Below are 17,742 nucleotides of genomic sequence, written 5' to 3'. Positions count from 1 at the left end.
ATTGCCTGAATCACACCATTCTACATATAACATTACATTATGATTGCTAATATGAAATTGCACAGCCAAGATGACTCTATAAGACTGTGTGCCTTTGGATTTTCTGGAATTAACCGATAGACTGTAACAAAGTAGATGTCATATAGTTTATTATAAATTGGCTTAAGATAAGCAGTGATTGTTTACGTTATGAACTTCACTTGTCACAACGCACATTTCCGAACATGATATATTTCATTACAATAATATATACATAAACACTTATCCCTTCATTAATTTAATGAGGAAGCTCCTCAACACCATTTAGGCTGTAGGTAATATCATCAGATTGTGCATCTTCACTAAATAAAGATTCAGAGCTGTCATCTACTGTGAAAAACACGTTTTCCCACCACCTCATCTGTCATTCCATCAAAGGTCTGGAATTTTTCTTCTTCTTCAATAATATGGGTTATGCAACATTTCCATGTGCACTCAGTAATTTTTTGAAATCCTTCTATGACCAGTTTTTCAACACTGAAAAAACATGTTGCAACTAAAAATACAACTTTCAAAAGTTGTATTTTTAGTTGCAACATGCCCCTTAATTTGTGCCCAGATGAGTTCGATGGGGTTCAGTTCACAATATTGTGGTGGAAGCCAAATTACTCTGTGTCCTTTCTGTTCACCAATACTTTCAATGCGATATTTTTGAAACTGACTGTTGACATTTGCCACCAAGTTCAGTAGTTCTGTTTTCACCATATCAGAAGTAAAACCGATTCCTTTTTTGTATGTAGCCTGAGATGGCACATTTTCCAGTTGGACGCGAATGGTAAGGCACATTGTCCATTACAATAACGTAACGCTGTTAGGCTCAATGTTTGGCAAAAACATGTTTGTGAACCAATGTTCATAGTGCTTTCCATCCATTTCCTTATGATAATCACCTTGTGGTTTCTGTGCTCATAAAATTTCAAGGGCCCCCTGATACAAATCGGTCTTCTCTGCCAGCGTGCGTTATGGCTATTCGAGACCCCTTTCCCCTCAGTGCTTTCAGGCCTATCATTAAGCCAACAAAAATGTTTGACGAGCACTTTTTGCTGTCATGTCCTGGAGAACTTTAGTGCAGGTGTAACGGCCATTAACCCGGGTTTCATCTCTATAATAAATTTTTCATCCCTTGCGACGATATTTCCTGATGGAACGCAAATACTGGCAATGCCATAAAATTATATCTTTGCTTTCAAGTAATGCCGATGATTGCTGTCTTGTGGTGTAAACAAAACCAAGGTTCTTTATCAACCAGTAAGTTGTTGTTAATGAAATGTTATGAAATCTTCATTGTTTACAGTAGTCATTACCTTATATATTGTAGGAATTTTTTTCTTTCAGAAGAAATTGTGCACTTTCTGATGAATTGCTGACACCTTAAAGTCATATTTCACTGAGTGCGTGTGTGTGTAGTCCTACAGCACTAGGCCTCTTCTTCCTCAGCATATGCAGTTGTCCCGTCGTGGTCAGTTCCTTCTTCATGTGGTATACTGTCGTCTTGCTTACACTGGTCAATTCCGCTGTTTGCTTCACGATATTGCTCACTGTTTCATCAGGATTTCTTGTCCGTAAACCAGCGTAAACATTTAGCATGTTGCGCTTTTCAGAGCTTCTCAGAGGTTTACCTTTAAGATGCATTACTAATTTAGGACTGCCATCCTAAATCTGGGAATACAAGAAACAACACCACCAGTCATGGTGGTGTTGTTTTGCATTTTCCAAATTGCATTTTCCAAAAATAGGTTCCGTGTAACAATTTAATGGTATGAAACTTATAATTCTAACATCGGCAAGTAAGGAAGTAGTAAAATAATTATATACTAAGTACCACATGATGTGATAACGTAAAAAATTTAAGAAATTATTTTATGCAGCGTAAGCCTATAATGAATAGTAAGAAAAGCCCTTATTCCGTTACTTCCAAGATAACCTGAAAAAGAGTATAGATAAAATTGCAATGCTGCCAAAAGGTGCATCATTTATTCACTCACAAATCTCATTACAGGCAAAAAAGTCTGGAACTCTCAAAACATCTGATGCTCTCTCTTATCCAACATCTCCTCTTTCACTTACTAAGCTACATCTACACATGCACATCTGTTGGATCCAAAGCCACATAGGGATTAAGGGAAATGAGGTTGCAGATTCCCCATGTAAGTCATATCCTCTGTTCTGGAGAGGGTATTGGGATTTTATTTTGGATATGGTAGGAATTGTAGCTAATGGCTAAAAAGGTTTAGTGAAGCTGGTCAAGTTCAGGGAACACTGTTACCTGAACTGATTAATTTATTAGTTTATAAGTTAATTCCATACTACTGGGAGTGGGGGGGGGGGGTGGCTGTTTGTAAATGTATGTACTGGTGTGTGTGGGGGGGGAGGGGGTCTGTAAAAAGAGAATGTTAAGATCCATCAGTCTGGCATGCAATTGAAGTGTCCAGGAAGGGAAGAATGTTGTCAGTTTCTTTTTTGTAATATAAACTGGTTCCTAAGATGTTGATTGTTTAGATGTGTTAAAAATATAACTATAAATTCACACATATGCCACAGTAATTTTTTATAATATGTAAATATTTCATCTTAATTATCATAAGACATCATCAGTACAGTTCTAAACAACAATAGGAATTATATTTTTAAAAAAAAACAAAAAAAAAAAACATTACATCGGAATCCCTCTGTATACAGTAGAGGATAGAGGATTCCAATGTAAGCATGAGCACTAATGTTTTTTTGTTTTTTTTTTTTAATGTAATTCCTATTGTTGTTTATAACTGAACTGATGATGTCTTATGATACATAAAATGAAATATTTACATATTATTAAAAAGTTGATTACTTTGGCATATGTGTGAATTTATAGTTATGAATACTTCACAGGTTTCTCTGCATAAAAAAACTGTTAAAAATATGCTCTGAGCATCCAGGCCAGATGGCCAAATTGAGAACACATCATCATTTGAATTAGTACATTGGCAACATCCAGTCTGATGTTGTTAGCAATTTAGTACGAGGGCTGAGAATCACACATTCAATCTGAATCATAATTTCTTCTGCAGGAATTTTTTTATAAGTGCAAGAGCATGCCTCCAGTTTGAGGGTGAAGGAAGAAAACACTAGTGTTTACTTGACATTGTTGAGGATTGACAACATTTTTTTTTAAAGTATAGACAATTGGGTGATGCGCCGATTATTTATTTTTAGATATTCTTTGGGAGCTGATGCATTAGGGACTTCTGAAAGGATTGTCCAAAGGTCAGCATTACAGCCAACTCCTCTTCTAGTGTAAACAACTTTATTAGTGTCAGCAAGTAGAATACGAGTAGCTAAACACTATTTGCCTTGGTTGATATGCTTCGTCTTCTTTATTTAGTGAAGTGCTTGCATGCACTTATCTTATTATATTTTGTTCTCTGATTATAGCAATTTGACTTTGTCAAACTATTACGAGTATTAGTTTAATTTATTTTAGTTACCATATTAACCTAAGTTGTAATTTCCTTGAAAAATGCAGTTAATTTTTACTTTGTGTACCTCTCTATCCTTTGAATTGGCACAGTATGATCTTTGCTGTCCCATTGAACCTAACCAGTATTCTTATTTTCATACTGTTAAAATCGGATTACCTTAAAATTGTTCTATGGTTTATAGATATGACATAATACTTATACAACGATTTTGTAATGGACTTTGGATCGCAGCTTTTATATAATTTCTAACATCTAAATGCACTAGATGTTTATTTATTGTGAAGGTTTTCTCTATTACCTAAAGGCTTATATCCATTTTCACAATAGGATTTGAGTTTGAAGCTTTTTCGTTGGGTTGTAGAGACCTTCACCACTTCGCAACCCACTACCTGAAATTAAATTCATCAGATTACTATTTGACAAATTAGTACACAAATCATCATAACTAAATAAATAATTATTAACTTACACTTACAAAGTTTTTCAGTGGCTACACTACATAATTCAGAGAATTTGATCAGAAGGTCGAATTCCAAGTAATTAGAGTAGAGCTCTCATAGTTCCTATCTATTAAAGAAGGGGGGGGGAGCTGAATGTGAGAATGACAGGGGAATTTCTCTATTAAGTGTTCTGTGTAATTGAAAAGTGGCTGAGAAAAATTGTGGAATAGAAACTGGGAGAACAATTTGGATTCACGTAACATAGAGGTTGTCAGGATCAGATTTTCACTTTATGACAAATAGTTGAGAATCATGGATGCATGACCAGCTTCCCAGAGAAAAAATGTTCGAAACACTACAGTTATATGGAATAAATGGAACATTATACAAGGCAGTGCACAGTCCATATTTAAGTTGGAAGTCAGCAGTTAGAATTGAAGGAAATACACAAAAGTGGTTGATGTAAAATCCAGGATAAGACAAAGATGCACATTATCTCCACTCTTTTTCGTCCTCTATATGGTTCACATTATGAAAGAAAGTGGCATAAAACCTTATATATGAATTGGAGATATCGAACTTAGCTCTCTGCTTCATGCAGATGATGTTATACTCTATGTACATCACTTGATAATACCTATTTTCTCTGATGAATGAATGTATCTGCTTGTAAAGGTTGACTGTTCTGCCTTGATTAGAATCCAATAACATCAAAACTATATTACATTTTTAGAATCTGACAAGTCTGCCTTGCTTGTATGGATTGTAAGGATAATCCTGAAATTTTATTCTTGAAATGTGCTGAATTTTTAATGACAGATACAGAGTTTTCTGTAAAAACCGAGAGAAGATTAGATAGATATCTTGAGAGTTTATAAGTCAAACAACCTATTCAGTTTCCTAAACAGAAAATTTTCTTTATGTAACTTGGAATGACCATCTGGGAGGTTAAAGCTTTTAGTGTTTTAATGATTTCTTTATCTCATGAATGAACTTCATCTAGGAGACAGCTGGGTTTATTAATTTATAATTGAGTAGGCTCTTTATCACTGCTTCTGTAAGTGGTATGAACTTGAAGTAGAAGACTAAGTTGCCTGAAGTAATTATTTTTATCAGGTACAACAACTGCATGATATTTGTCAGCTTTTCTAATAACTATGTTCTTATTACCTTTTAGAGAAGATAGAGCTGAAAATCATTTTTAGATGGATTGCCTTGAGGAGATATTGATTTTAAGTCTGCGTGGTTAGCCTAGTGGGAAGGTGCGTCCTAGGTTCGATTCCTGTTGGTGACGTGAGGAGCTGAAGGATTTTCCTCAGCCATTGCTAAGTTAGCCAGTCTTGGGCGTGGACAGTGAGGTTTTTTCCCCAGTTTATCCTGGGGTTTTCGTCCCACAAAGTAGGCAAACTGGCCTTGAGAACTCAGCACCACAGGACATAGGGCTGACCACCTTATCCTGTGAACGGTTTGAGGTCCTATGGTTAATAAACCCTCAACACTGCAAGGTAAAAGAGGGTAAAAGGAAGATGAGATACTTATTAAAATATAATTTTACTAGCTACAGAATATGAAAGTTTATGAAGGTCTTCATCTTATACTATGCATAAAGTCCATAATAAGAACGGTTTTTGGAGCTGCAGCATAATCTAACTCTTTCAATAATAGTAAGATTTCATCATTAGATAAAGGACAATCCAAAATATTAATGACAGTTCATGAGGAGTTATTAACTGGCATTTTCTGCTGAGTCAAACGAAATCTTGTAGACAGATAAAACATTGGATAATTCCATTATAATAGAATTAACATTACGATTTTTTTTTAGTTGTTTTTTATCAATCAGGAATTCTACAGAAATAAATAATACATTTACATAAGTGACTTCCATAATTATTTATTATTATTGTCTTCCACTTACATCTCGATTTTTAAATTGCATGCTTTACAGAGAGCATATTTCCAATAAAACATCTGCATTAGAAAAGAACTATTGAAGAGCTAAATGTGATAATTTTTATAATAATATAATTTTTGTAATAAATGTGATAAATGTAATGTAACAATGCTGCAAGAGAGCACAAATAATTCAAATTTTCTGTCAATAAGTTTTCATTCTTCTCATGTATGTCACTCAACCAGGCATGCAAGTTTTTCTTTTACCAATTAATCAGATCTGTAAAGTAAAAAATAATAATATTTTTAAGAAATATTATTTATTAAATATTTATAATATTAAATTATTAAATATTTTTAATATTTATTTAAAAAAATAATATTTTTGGCGGAACATTTTAAAAGGAATTCCAATGGGTTTCCCATTTCCCCTACTCTAACTAATTACTTCATGGATTGTTTTGAACAAGATATTCTCAATTTTTTTTTTCACATAAGCCATCAATTTGGTACAGATATGTTGATGTTTTTTGCTATGGAACTCTTCTTTGTTCTATGTCCATGAATTTCTTGAGAAAATTCAGTAAACCCAACATTCCAGGCATTCTCATTCTGCATCAACCTAATGGCAGGCTGCAGTTCTTTGTATACAGAAATTCAACTCACACTGGCAAATATATTAATGCTTACTCACATCACTCCTGTCAGAAATATGGTGTAGTTAAATCTTTAGTTGACAGAGCTCATAAAATTTGTTCAGTTGATTCTCTTCTAAACAATGAACTGTCTATTATCAGTGATCTTTCTACGAAAGATCTACGAAAGGCAGCGAGAGAGGTGGGAGCAGATTTTTCTATGAAAGATCAGCTCCCTCCTCTCTCTCTCTGCCTGGAGTTTACAAAGTACCCTGTTCCTGTAAGCTGGCGTACTTTGGACAGACAGGCAGATCAGCATCCAGCATCCATCCGTCTAGAGGAACACAAGTCTTACATCTTCAAACACAACTATGGCCATTCAGGCTTGGCTGACCATGTTTTGGACACCACCCACAGGGTATCATGGAAGAAAACCACCATGCTCCACCACAGCAAATTCAAGAAAGAGAGACTTTTCTTAGAAGCAGCAGCAGCTCTCAAAAACCAACCAAATCTCAATAAATACGGTTGCATTAAGCTTCCGAAGATTTGGGAAATACTCATCACCAGAGTTCCCACCTTACATTCCAGGCCACCTACTACTGCCCTTAGAGGGCGCTCTACCTAGATAGGACTTTAGTGTCACCCACGTGGTTGGGCTTAGTATTGTTTGTTATTTGTGTATATGTTACATTAATTGTTTTTGTAATCCCCGTAGATGTCCTAGTGACTAGAACGAAATATAGGAAGTATTAAATTCTATTTTAATTCTTTTTGAGTGTTGTAAAAAATCCATTAAGCCTCCAACATGATGTCCTCACAGCACTTAAGCCTCTACACACGTATTATCAGTGCTACTTTCATCTCTAATGTTTTTAAGAAAAAAAAATCGATAAAATGATAAATAATTATGGCTATCAACATAATTTCCCTCAAGAAGTTTCTACAATTTTTCCTCTATATGTTAAAGGACTATCAGAAAAAAATAGCAAGACCTCTGCACCAGATTGACTGACAGCAAAAACATCAATTCCTTGTCTCTCCAAAAGACAAATATCAACCTCTCTCTCTCTTATCTGAGAATTTACGGAGTCCCTTGTTCATGCAGCCTATGTTATTATGGACAGATTAGTCATTCCACATAAATATGTCTTGGAGAACAACAAGAATATATTTCACTTAAAGAGCTTGATAAATCTGGTTTAGTGAGCCATGCATTGTCTACAAAATGCAGAATTTGGTGGAATAATTTTTGTGTAAAGTTTCTAAAGTTCTACACAAAAGTTATTTTCTTCTGGAAAGATTGTACCAAGAAAGCTGCAAAGCAAACATTCATAATCTAACCTTAACAAAAACGATTGCATTAAACTTCCTCAATTTTGGGATGTTATCCTAACTAATACTCACCATTCATGTGTTTCATAAAAATTGTAATTAATTTATTCCTTAATATCTATTAATGTAGATGGAGATATCCTCCTGTAGTAGTCGATAGCACATATAATATCACATGCTTTTAATTTAATTGTTATTCAGTTTTCTGTTTATCTTTTGTTGCTGTAGTTTATCAAAAATGGTTATAAAACAGCTGAACATTCTTCAGAAATAAGTAATGCATTTATGTAGTGACTTCCATAATTATTGTTATAAATAATAATAATTGGAATACATTTTAAATAATGAACTATTAATGTATACTATTTTGCAAAACTAAGAAGATTATTTCATCCCTTTCCCCACTGTCTACTAACATGCAGGCTTACAGAAAGCTGTGAAACATTTCAAATCAGTACCAGTCCTTTATCTTCTAGAGGACCTTAAGAAAGGGATGGAGAAATACACTGCTTCCTTAAAAATAAAATCTGCTCTTCATTCCTAACAAGGAGCATACTGGATTCACTACTGATGTAAAACAGACAGTCTTTATCCACTAGGATGGAGAAAAACCAATGAAAGACTATTTTGGAAAGCAGCATATGCCATCCTAGTATGCTGACTGCACCCTTAAGATGTAGTCAGGATGTTAGAGTAAATATTTTACTCATTCATAGTGAACCACAATAAAACACACACAAAATACTATGTTTCCAATACCCAATCAAATATGTACTCTACCTTCTTACAAGATATGTTCAAAGGGTCATAAAGAGACTTTTCCTTACTAACATTAGACTCTATCAAGATCACTAGCAAGGTATCTGAATTGTTCCTGACTAAATATATTTTGTACTCAAATGCTCTTCTGTATTTCACATTAGTGGTATTTGCCATTTTTGTGTTTACTTGGCGTTATTAAAGTAATAAAAGTTTATAACATATAAATTGATATAATTAGTCATAATATATATAAAGGTTTCTGGCTAAAACTTTCAAAAAGAAAGGTAAACAAACAAATAAATATACTGTATTTTTATAATGATACAACTGGTTTTTGTTATTGCAAAGGATTTCTTTCTGTATGTGGAGAAAAATATGAAATTATTAAAAAGCTGCTAATGGAATGACCAATTACTCAAAAATATGGTATATAATATTTGTGGTCATTCAAATTAGTTGTGTGCATATGCTTATTATTGTGCATGGACGTGTGTTTCTGTTTGTATAGCAGGCAGATTGTTGTCATATTAATGCTTAGAAGTACTCTGAAGTCCACTGAGTATTCTTGGGTATGAATGATCTTTGTAGACTCCCAGATTTTTCTTTGTTTAGTCATTACAAAATTATTAGTATTATTATTCAGGCCTTCATGGAGTCAAAAGATTCATTGTGGGAGGTCCTTCCTAGGAAACACAAAGTCTGTCATACTACTCATTGACCGTTCTTGCTCTCATCATTCTATCAGGCAATGCATTCCATGGTTCAACCATTCTCCATGCAAAGAAACCACTCCTCACCCTCTTGCTCACAGCTTCCTTTTGCAACTTCCAGGGATGGCCCCTTGTCATTGCTGCTTCCCACTATTCCACCAAGTGAAAGAACTCTCCAGTGTCAACCCTGTAACTGCCTGTTAACAGTTTAAAAATATCAATCATATCATCTCTCCTTCTTCTATCTACTAAACTCTGCAGTCCACATTCCCTCAGCTGATCCTCATAACTAACATTGTACAGTCTTGAAACCATCTTTAATATCCACCGCTGTACCCTTTCCACAGTTAATTTATCTCTTTCAAATCCTGGGGATCACATTACGTGATCCCCAGGATTTGAAAAAATGTAAGATTTCAGGCGTATTCTAAAGAAATTTCCTCTAGGTTATCATGTGGATTGGCTGAGGGTAATGAGCAATGCATGAGACCAACTGTACCTTCAACATGCATAATCTCCCAGCAACATTCTTTTTAGGTGTATGCTAAGTATATTAAAAACAGTAAGTGAGATGTATGAAATAACAGTTATAAGTTGGTATCGTGGATATCAAGCTTGAAGTTTTTGATTGCACATTTGCTAGCCTGGTTGACTGAGTGGTTAGCTTATCTGCTCTCCAGTCAAAAGGCTGCAGGTTCGAATCCTGCCGTGGGCATGGATGTTTGTGATTGTCTGTGAAAATACTAGTGGTGATGGTGGTGGAGGACAGTTGGTGGATTGAGTGGTGGAGACAGAGTAGTAGAGCAAGTGCCTTCCCTCAATGAGTCTATGGACTCCTTGGGGGTGTCACGTAATAATAAAAGGTTATCAACCTATCTTATATACTGTAAGTATCACGAGCAGGGCTTGAAAAATTTTGTGCAAGCACATCAGATCTTAGTGTATTCTACTATATTCATCTAATATATCATAGTGTTACATGTCTATTATTATTATTAATACCAGTATCTCTATGGAGTCAAAAGACTTATCGCAGGAGGACAAGGACCGATACTACCAATTATTCACCATTGGGGCACTCACAACCACCTCTAGCAATCCACTCCACTCACTCATCACTCTCGAAGAAAAGAACCTAGTCCACACACCCCTTACTAACCATCCTCTCAGACAAATCCAGATGTGACCTCTTGTTCTCCCCTAATCTTAAAATTTCAAAAAATTTCTTTTGTGTCAATCTTGTAGAATCCCTTGAGTAACTTTTTATCATATCCCTGTTCTTCTGCCTGTCACCTAAGCTCTGCAACCCACATCCACGGATTACTCACCAGCTTGGTCATTTATCTCTGAATCCTCTCCACCACTTCCTGATCTTGGCTAAATCTGTACACAGTAGGCAAGATGTGGCCGAATCATAGCCTTATAAAAACAGATAATAACCTCCATAACTTTACTTGTCAGTGTTTTCTTCAACATCCAAATAATCCTCTAAGCCAGTGGTTACCAAAGTGTGCACCACAGAGCCCTGGGGGGCTGCAGCTTCCTCACACAAGCACCTCAATTAAAAAATTTTTATAATTTTATTTCCATTTTCAATTCAACATCTAGCAGACCTGGTGCAAACCAGTAACTCACTTAATAACTGTTGGCAGAAGCCTCTACCAATGGTTACTAGATGGCGCTCTACAATAATTAAGTTTCTCAATTGTTTTAGTAGTTTCTCGGTACTTAGTGTTCTTATATAAATAGCTGTCGGTTTCGCATGGTCCTAGTGTTGAATTAGTTTTCGGAGATGGTATCAACTGAATATTGTTGTGAATATTTAGTCAAGTGAAGTTTTTGAAGTTTTCTTCTCGTATGTATTTTTATAAATGGATCAGTTTTTACTAAACAGTAATAAGTGTTGTGAGAGAGAAAATAAAGAGGGCACACCATCAAATAGTGGCAAGAGTATGAAGAAGCGTAAATATCGAAAATATGATGACAGTTATTTGGACTTTAGTTTTACATTGACGGAAGTCAATGGTGAAGGGAGGCTGCAGTGTGTACTGTGCATGACAGTTTTGGCACCAGAGTGCATGCTACCAAGTAAGTTGAAACGCCATTTAGAAACCAATCATCCCAGCATGGTTAGTACATCTCGTGACTACTTTACCAGAAAGTTAAAAGAGTTAAATCAACAAAAAGGTAGTTTTTATAAGCAGGCATCAATACTAAGCAATGCTTTGCTAGCATCTTACAAGGTGGCACATAGAATCGCAAAATATAAGAAGCCTCATACCATTGCAGGAGAACTCATTCTACCGGCTGCTGTAGATATGGTGAACATTATGATCGGTGAGTCTGCTGGGGAGCTGCTTTCAAAAGTGCCTTTGTCCAATAACACCATCAGTCGCAGAATACGGCACATAGCAGAGGACCTCAATGATCAATTAATTGAAAAAATAAAATGGGAGAAATTTGGGTTGCAGCTGGATGAGGCCACAGATAATAATAACGATGCTCACTTGATTTGCTATGTATGGTTTATAGATGGTAATAACATTGTAGAAGACTTCTCTTTTGTAAAAGTATCACTGCTAGTGCTAAGGCTCAAGACTTGTTCAAGATCCTTGATACTTTTATATCCAAAAAGAATTTGAAGTGAACTAAGTGCTTTGGTGTCTGAACTGATGGTGCTTGTTCTATGTCTGGCTGTTATGGAGGATTGCAGGCACTTATTCGAAGCAAAGTCCCTGATGCACTCTGGACTCATTGCATTATTCACAGGGAAGCACTTGCATCAAAATATCTGAGTCCTACATTGAACCAGGTCTTAGAATATGTAGAATACGGCATGTATAGATCCTACATAATTGAATGTAGTAAACTTTATAAAAACTCGGCCGTTGAAAGCACGATTTTTCAAAAAAAAACTGTGAGGATATGGGATCCGAGCACGTCTTTGTTGTGCTACAGCACTTCGCGATGGCTCTCTTGTAGTAATGTTTTGTCTCGTACGTTTGAACTGTGATAGGAAATTTATATTTTTCTTGAAGAAGAAGACCACGGGTATACCGAAAATTTTGTGAATGAAGATTTTTTGGTGAAACTAGCATACTTATGTGATATTTTTGAAAAGATGAATGCTCTGAATCTCTCCCTGCAGGGATGCAACATGCACGTTTTTAAGTCGATTGAGAAAATTTCAGCTTTTATAAAAAAACTAAAACTATGGAAAAGAAAAATGAATGAAAACGGAGGCAAAGAATGTTTCCCGTTGTTGCAACAGTTTTTGACCTCCAGTGGAGTTGATTTCTCTTGAGGATGAAATCCATTTTTGAAGAACACTTATCACCTGGTTTGTGAAATATTTTCAAAATGATAATATTGATAAATTTGCGTGGATTCGAGATCCACTTAATGCCAGTGCTTCATCTGAATTTACTGCTGCAGAATTCTCAAATCTTGATTCCAAGATTTGAGAAAACGTGCGGTGATCAACAGGCTCATCCACCCCACTAATGATAATTAGTTGAATTACTTTTTTTTTTGTGATTTTAAATACGTGTTTTATTTATTTTTACCTAACCCTTTAATTAAAAACAATTATTTGCTATTTTGCAAAATGTACTCGTTAGAATTTGACATAGGGTGCCTTGGGAAAATCTGGATTCAGCAAGGGTGCTGAGAATTGAAAAAATTTGGGAACTACTACTCTAAGCTATTTTGCCAACTCTTTTGCAGTATGTCCTCTGAATTTCAAATCTTTATCTACCCTCCAGGTCCCTAGCATAATCAGTTTCTTGTAATCCAGTACCACCAGTGTGATACAAAGTATGTAATCTTTTCTTCATGGAGTGTGTTACCTTACATTTTATAACATTAAATTGACAACCATTATCATTTGTTCACACTGCCACTTATTTAAATCATCCTGCAGGATATCTACATTGCCTTTACTTACTATTGCCCTCCCCAGTTTTGCATCAGCAAACATCTTTCAAATCTTCTGCTGTACAAATTAATGGCTAGTCATCCTTGATTGCCTTAATTCCACTTCACCAACACGATCCTCTGATGTCTGACTACCAGCCTCATATCCATTCCCATTCACTCCAAGTTATGTAATAGTTTTCCCATGCAATATTCTGTGAAGTGCCTTTGCAGAGTCCAGCGGTATCATGAGGCCTTTCCTTTATTCTTTTCTGCTGTCATCTTATTATAAAATGTTAATAAATTACTAAGGCAGGACCTACCTTTCACAATGCCATGCTGTCCCCACCCTATAGAATATCATATTCCTATCCACTCATTCCTAAATTTAACCTTTAAAAAACTTTCTGAATACCTGCCACTCCACAGATACTAATTGGTTTGTAATTTGCTATTTCTGTCTTGGAGCCACCTTTATGTAATGGAACTTAATCCTGACCCGGAGTATGCAGCCTGATACTGCCTCTCTCAAAGAATCTAATGACTTCCCATGCACTAACGACATTAATTTCATCTAGCTTCTTATGTTGTGCACTGTTTAAGTTATTGTAATTGTTTCTGCAGGAATTTTTAAATTCATGGTAAACTGTCTACAAAGAGCTCATATTTTTGGATAATGCATTTTGTGTTATGTGTGAAAGCAGTTTTCTGTGTATGGACCATGAAGAATGCTATAGGGAGATGGAGATGGAGTTAGTGATTTATATATGGTAGATTTATTTCATTTATATACTTACTGTTATTTCTAATTTTCCCTCCTACTTCTTTTTCTTTACAGGAAGTATTCTCAACATTTGGAACGCCTTTTCTTTTAAAAATAAAACATGTGAGTAAAATATATTTTATAGTTTTTTTTATAAGTAGCTGTTAACATTTATTTTTCTATTGTGTATAAAAAAAAGTTTTTGACATAGAAAAAATAGTTTCGTCAATCAACTTAAACTGTACTTTATAAAAAATAAAAATAAAAATAAAGTGAAATGATAAGCATATCTGCCACTTAATTTTCCTGAATACAGAAACTTGTTCAAGGTATTTTATTATTATTTTATTTCTTTTAAAGATTGCTTCAGCTTTGTTATTACAACAATTCTCATCTTCCTCCTCCTATCATGGATCTATTCCCCAGTCCAGCACTTCATCAGTCTGCCTCTGTTTCACTGTCCTTTTGGTTTGTAGTTCATCTTTCTGGGTATTCTATCAAATGCCATTCCTTCTAGATGGTCTTTACATTGGGTTCTGTAATTTTTCTATGGTTACCATTATTGGTGTTTGGTTTAGTTCTTTCAGTATGTCTTCATTTCTCTTTTTGTCTAGTTTTATATAACCTGCTGTTCTTCTCATATATTTCATTTCTGCTGCAATGATTCTTTTATTATATCTTTCTCTATGGTTTGTGCTTTACTGCTATATAATAATGTCGGTTTTCATAAAATATTATACATTCATAGTGTGCTTTTTTTTGTTAACTATTGCTGGCCTTATTGTTTTGTTTATTATTCCATTTACTTTGGAGAATTTGTGAAATTTTGTTAGAAATATCTAAATTATTATTATTACATGATGCCTCCAAGGAATTCAAAGACTCATTGAGGGAGGACACCTACTTTCCACCTCCACCACTCTATCCACCAACTACAGCAAACCACATCATCTCCAAAAATGCCATCTACTGCCCACCAACACTAGTATTTTAACTCTATCTTATTTTATTTTCACTGTAACTTATAGCCTTAATAATTAAAATTCTTGACTAGGTAAATTATTTTGTCTATTGCTGTTTTAGTTCCATTGGGCATTTTTCCTTTGAATGACATAGTTTTAGTTTTTTCTTGAGAGATTGACATTATATTGTTTTATTATTAAATTCAGTTTATGTACAGCTTTTTGTAGAGTGTCCTCAGTTGTTCTAAATATCACTTGGCCATCTGCATAGGGTAAGTTATCTAAGAAAAATTATTTTCTGTATGAATTCCTTCTTTGTTGGTTAACCTCCATTCTTTGATTATTTTATTCATATACAGGGTGTTCGGGATAAATTTGACATATTTATAATTAATTATATTTTTCCGTAAGTTACATGTATTAACACACACTTCTCTTCATTTAAAAGTTTGGACCCTTCTTCATTCATATACAAGATGTCAGAAAGGATGGATAGCTGGAACCCACCTGAATCATGGAAGAGAATAACTTGTATCATGATGATTCGTGCCCGCCATCAAAATAAGGATATTACGACTGCTGCCCAATGCTCCCTGAATACAGTAAAAACAATCGGGCATGAACTAGAGACTTGCAATGGTGACTACGAGGATGTAGCAAGAAGAAAGATCCCTAGCAGACGATCTGATTGCGTTCGTACAGCAGAATTCCTCGCAAATCTGCAGGAACAGGTGTTGAAGAACCCTGGCATTGGAATTCGGGCTTTGTTCGTGGAGTTGCTAACTGTAGTCAAGCCCTGGATAACAAGGGTAGCCAATGGTAGGCCGTATGTATGGCAGCAGGATTCGGCCCCTTGCCACACCTCTGGGAAAAGTCAAAAATGGTTGTCTGAAAATTTCTACGACTTCACCAGTCCAAATGTTTGGCCTCCAAACTCCCCAGACCTTAACCCCATGGATTATTTTGTATGGGGCGCAGTTGAAAAAGACACCAATCGCACTTCCAGTAATACAAAAGCCCAGTTAATGGATAAAATTAAAACAGTTTTTGCGGCCCTTCCCAGGGAGACTGTAGCATCAGCTTGTTCGAGGTTCCGAAGCAGAATTGAAGCTGTGATCGATGCTAATGGTGGTTATTTTGAGTAAATCTTGTTGATAGTATTGTAATTAACTCTGCCTGTAATGTTTTTTTGTCAATTCATTAAATTTAATAGATACAAAGAAGATTTTCTTTTTCCTTACGAAACTGTCAAATTTATCCCGAACACCCTGTATATTCCAAATAATATTGGAGAAAGAGGGCATCCTTGTTTAAGACATCCTGTTACTTCATATATTTTGGTTCTATTCTCACCTCTTTTTATAGGCAAGTAGTTTTAGTATATTAAAGAGTGTATCTTATCAAAAGTTTTTTTATAATCTGTGCATGCTAGATGCATTTCTGAGTTGAATTCTCTTTTTTTTTTTTCTCAAGTAGTAGGTTGTGTTTGGTCTGAGTCTGAATATAAGGTCTATGCTGCATCTTCCTTATCTAAAACCATTGTGTTCTTCAGTATTTTGGCATATATCTTATAACATGTTTAATGAACTTATTCCTCTGTAGTTGTCACTGTTGTTCTTTACTTTTTTAAGTTGGGAATCATAGTTGCATGGTTCTAGTGTTATATATTGTGTATTAAAGTAAGAAATTCTTGTTGAAATTTATTTCCTACATATTTTATAAGTTCTGTTGAGATTTTACAAAAACAATTAATGTAACATGCACACAAATATCATACAATACTAATGAGGACATCACATTGGAGGCTTAATGGATTTTTTACAACACTCAAAAAGAATTAAAATAGAATTTAATACTTCCTATATTTCGGCCTAGTCACTAGGACATCTACGGGGATTACAAAAACAATTAATGTAACATGCACACAAATATCATACAATACTAATGAGGACATCATGTATTGTATGATATTTGGGTGCATGTTACATTAATTGTTTTTGTAATCCCCGTGAATGTCCTAGTGACTAGGACGAAATATAGGAAGTATTAAATTGTATTTTAATTCTTTTTTGAGTGTTGTAAAAAATCCATTTAGCCTCCAACATGATGTCCTAAAGTGAATACAATCGTAAAATGAACATTATCCTCCGCGATCACGCTACCTACATCCCGCTAGAACACGACCCCACAAAAACACATTAAGAAATTAAAAATCTTACCTAAAAAAGTATCTTCCTGACGTCACGAAAAAACTTAAACCTTTCTACTCCCCCCCCCCCCCCACGAATATACAGTTTACCAAAATTTCGCAAACCCAATTCCCCACTCAGGCCTATAGTAGATGCCACCAATGCACCTTGCTACAGACTGTCTAAACAGCTGCCCAACTCTCTGACCCTCACCAGAAGGTCCACTTTCTATATAAAAAACTCGACCCACTTTAAAGCCCTCACAGAAAATTTAACCTTGAATAATGCAGACATATTGGTAAGCTTTGATATATCCTCTTGGTTTACCAATATTCCCTTAACTGACACCTTATCTCTCTTAGAAAACGTTTTTCCCTCTGACTTCTTAGATCTCTTTTCCTTTGCCATTAACTCTGCGTATTTCTCTTGGAAGAACGAAATCTACAAGCAGATAGAGGGAACCGCCATGGGTCCCCCCCCCCCTGCCAATTTCTATATGGAAGATTTCGAAAAATGAGCCATAGACTCAGTCCCACTCAAACTTTCTATCTGGCTAAGATATGTAGATGATGTGTTCTCTATTTGGCCTCATGGCCCAGACACGTTAGACTCCTTCCTCAGTCATCTCAGTAGCCTAC

At 35.2% G+C, this 17,742-nt stretch overlaps 1 protein-coding gene across 1 annotated transcript in view; it reads left to right on the top strand.

Annotated features, from left to right (window-relative positions):
* The window catches only part of Usp7 (Ubiquitin-specific protease 7), a 747,694-nt gene that overhangs the window by 668,689 nt on the left and 61,263 nt on the right, over positions 1 to 17,742 (top strand). The window contains exon 29 of the mRNA XM_090397965.1: positions 14,029 to 14,076. Within this exon, the coding sequence (XP_090254091.1) occupies positions 14,029 to 14,076 (48 nt within the window). The remainder of the gene's footprint in view (positions 1 to 14,028; positions 14,077 to 17,742) is intronic.

Source organism: Typopeltis vanoorti, chromosome 9 (genome assembly GCF_054136105.1).
Source record: "Typopeltis vanoorti isolate ZY-2024b chromosome 9, IOZ_Tvanoo_1.0, whole genome shotgun sequence".
In the NCBI taxonomy this organism is placed as follows: Eukaryota; Metazoa; Arthropoda; class Arachnida; order Uropygi; family Thelyphonidae; genus Typopeltis; species Typopeltis vanoorti.
This window is presented reverse-complemented; position numbering and strand designations above follow the sequence as displayed.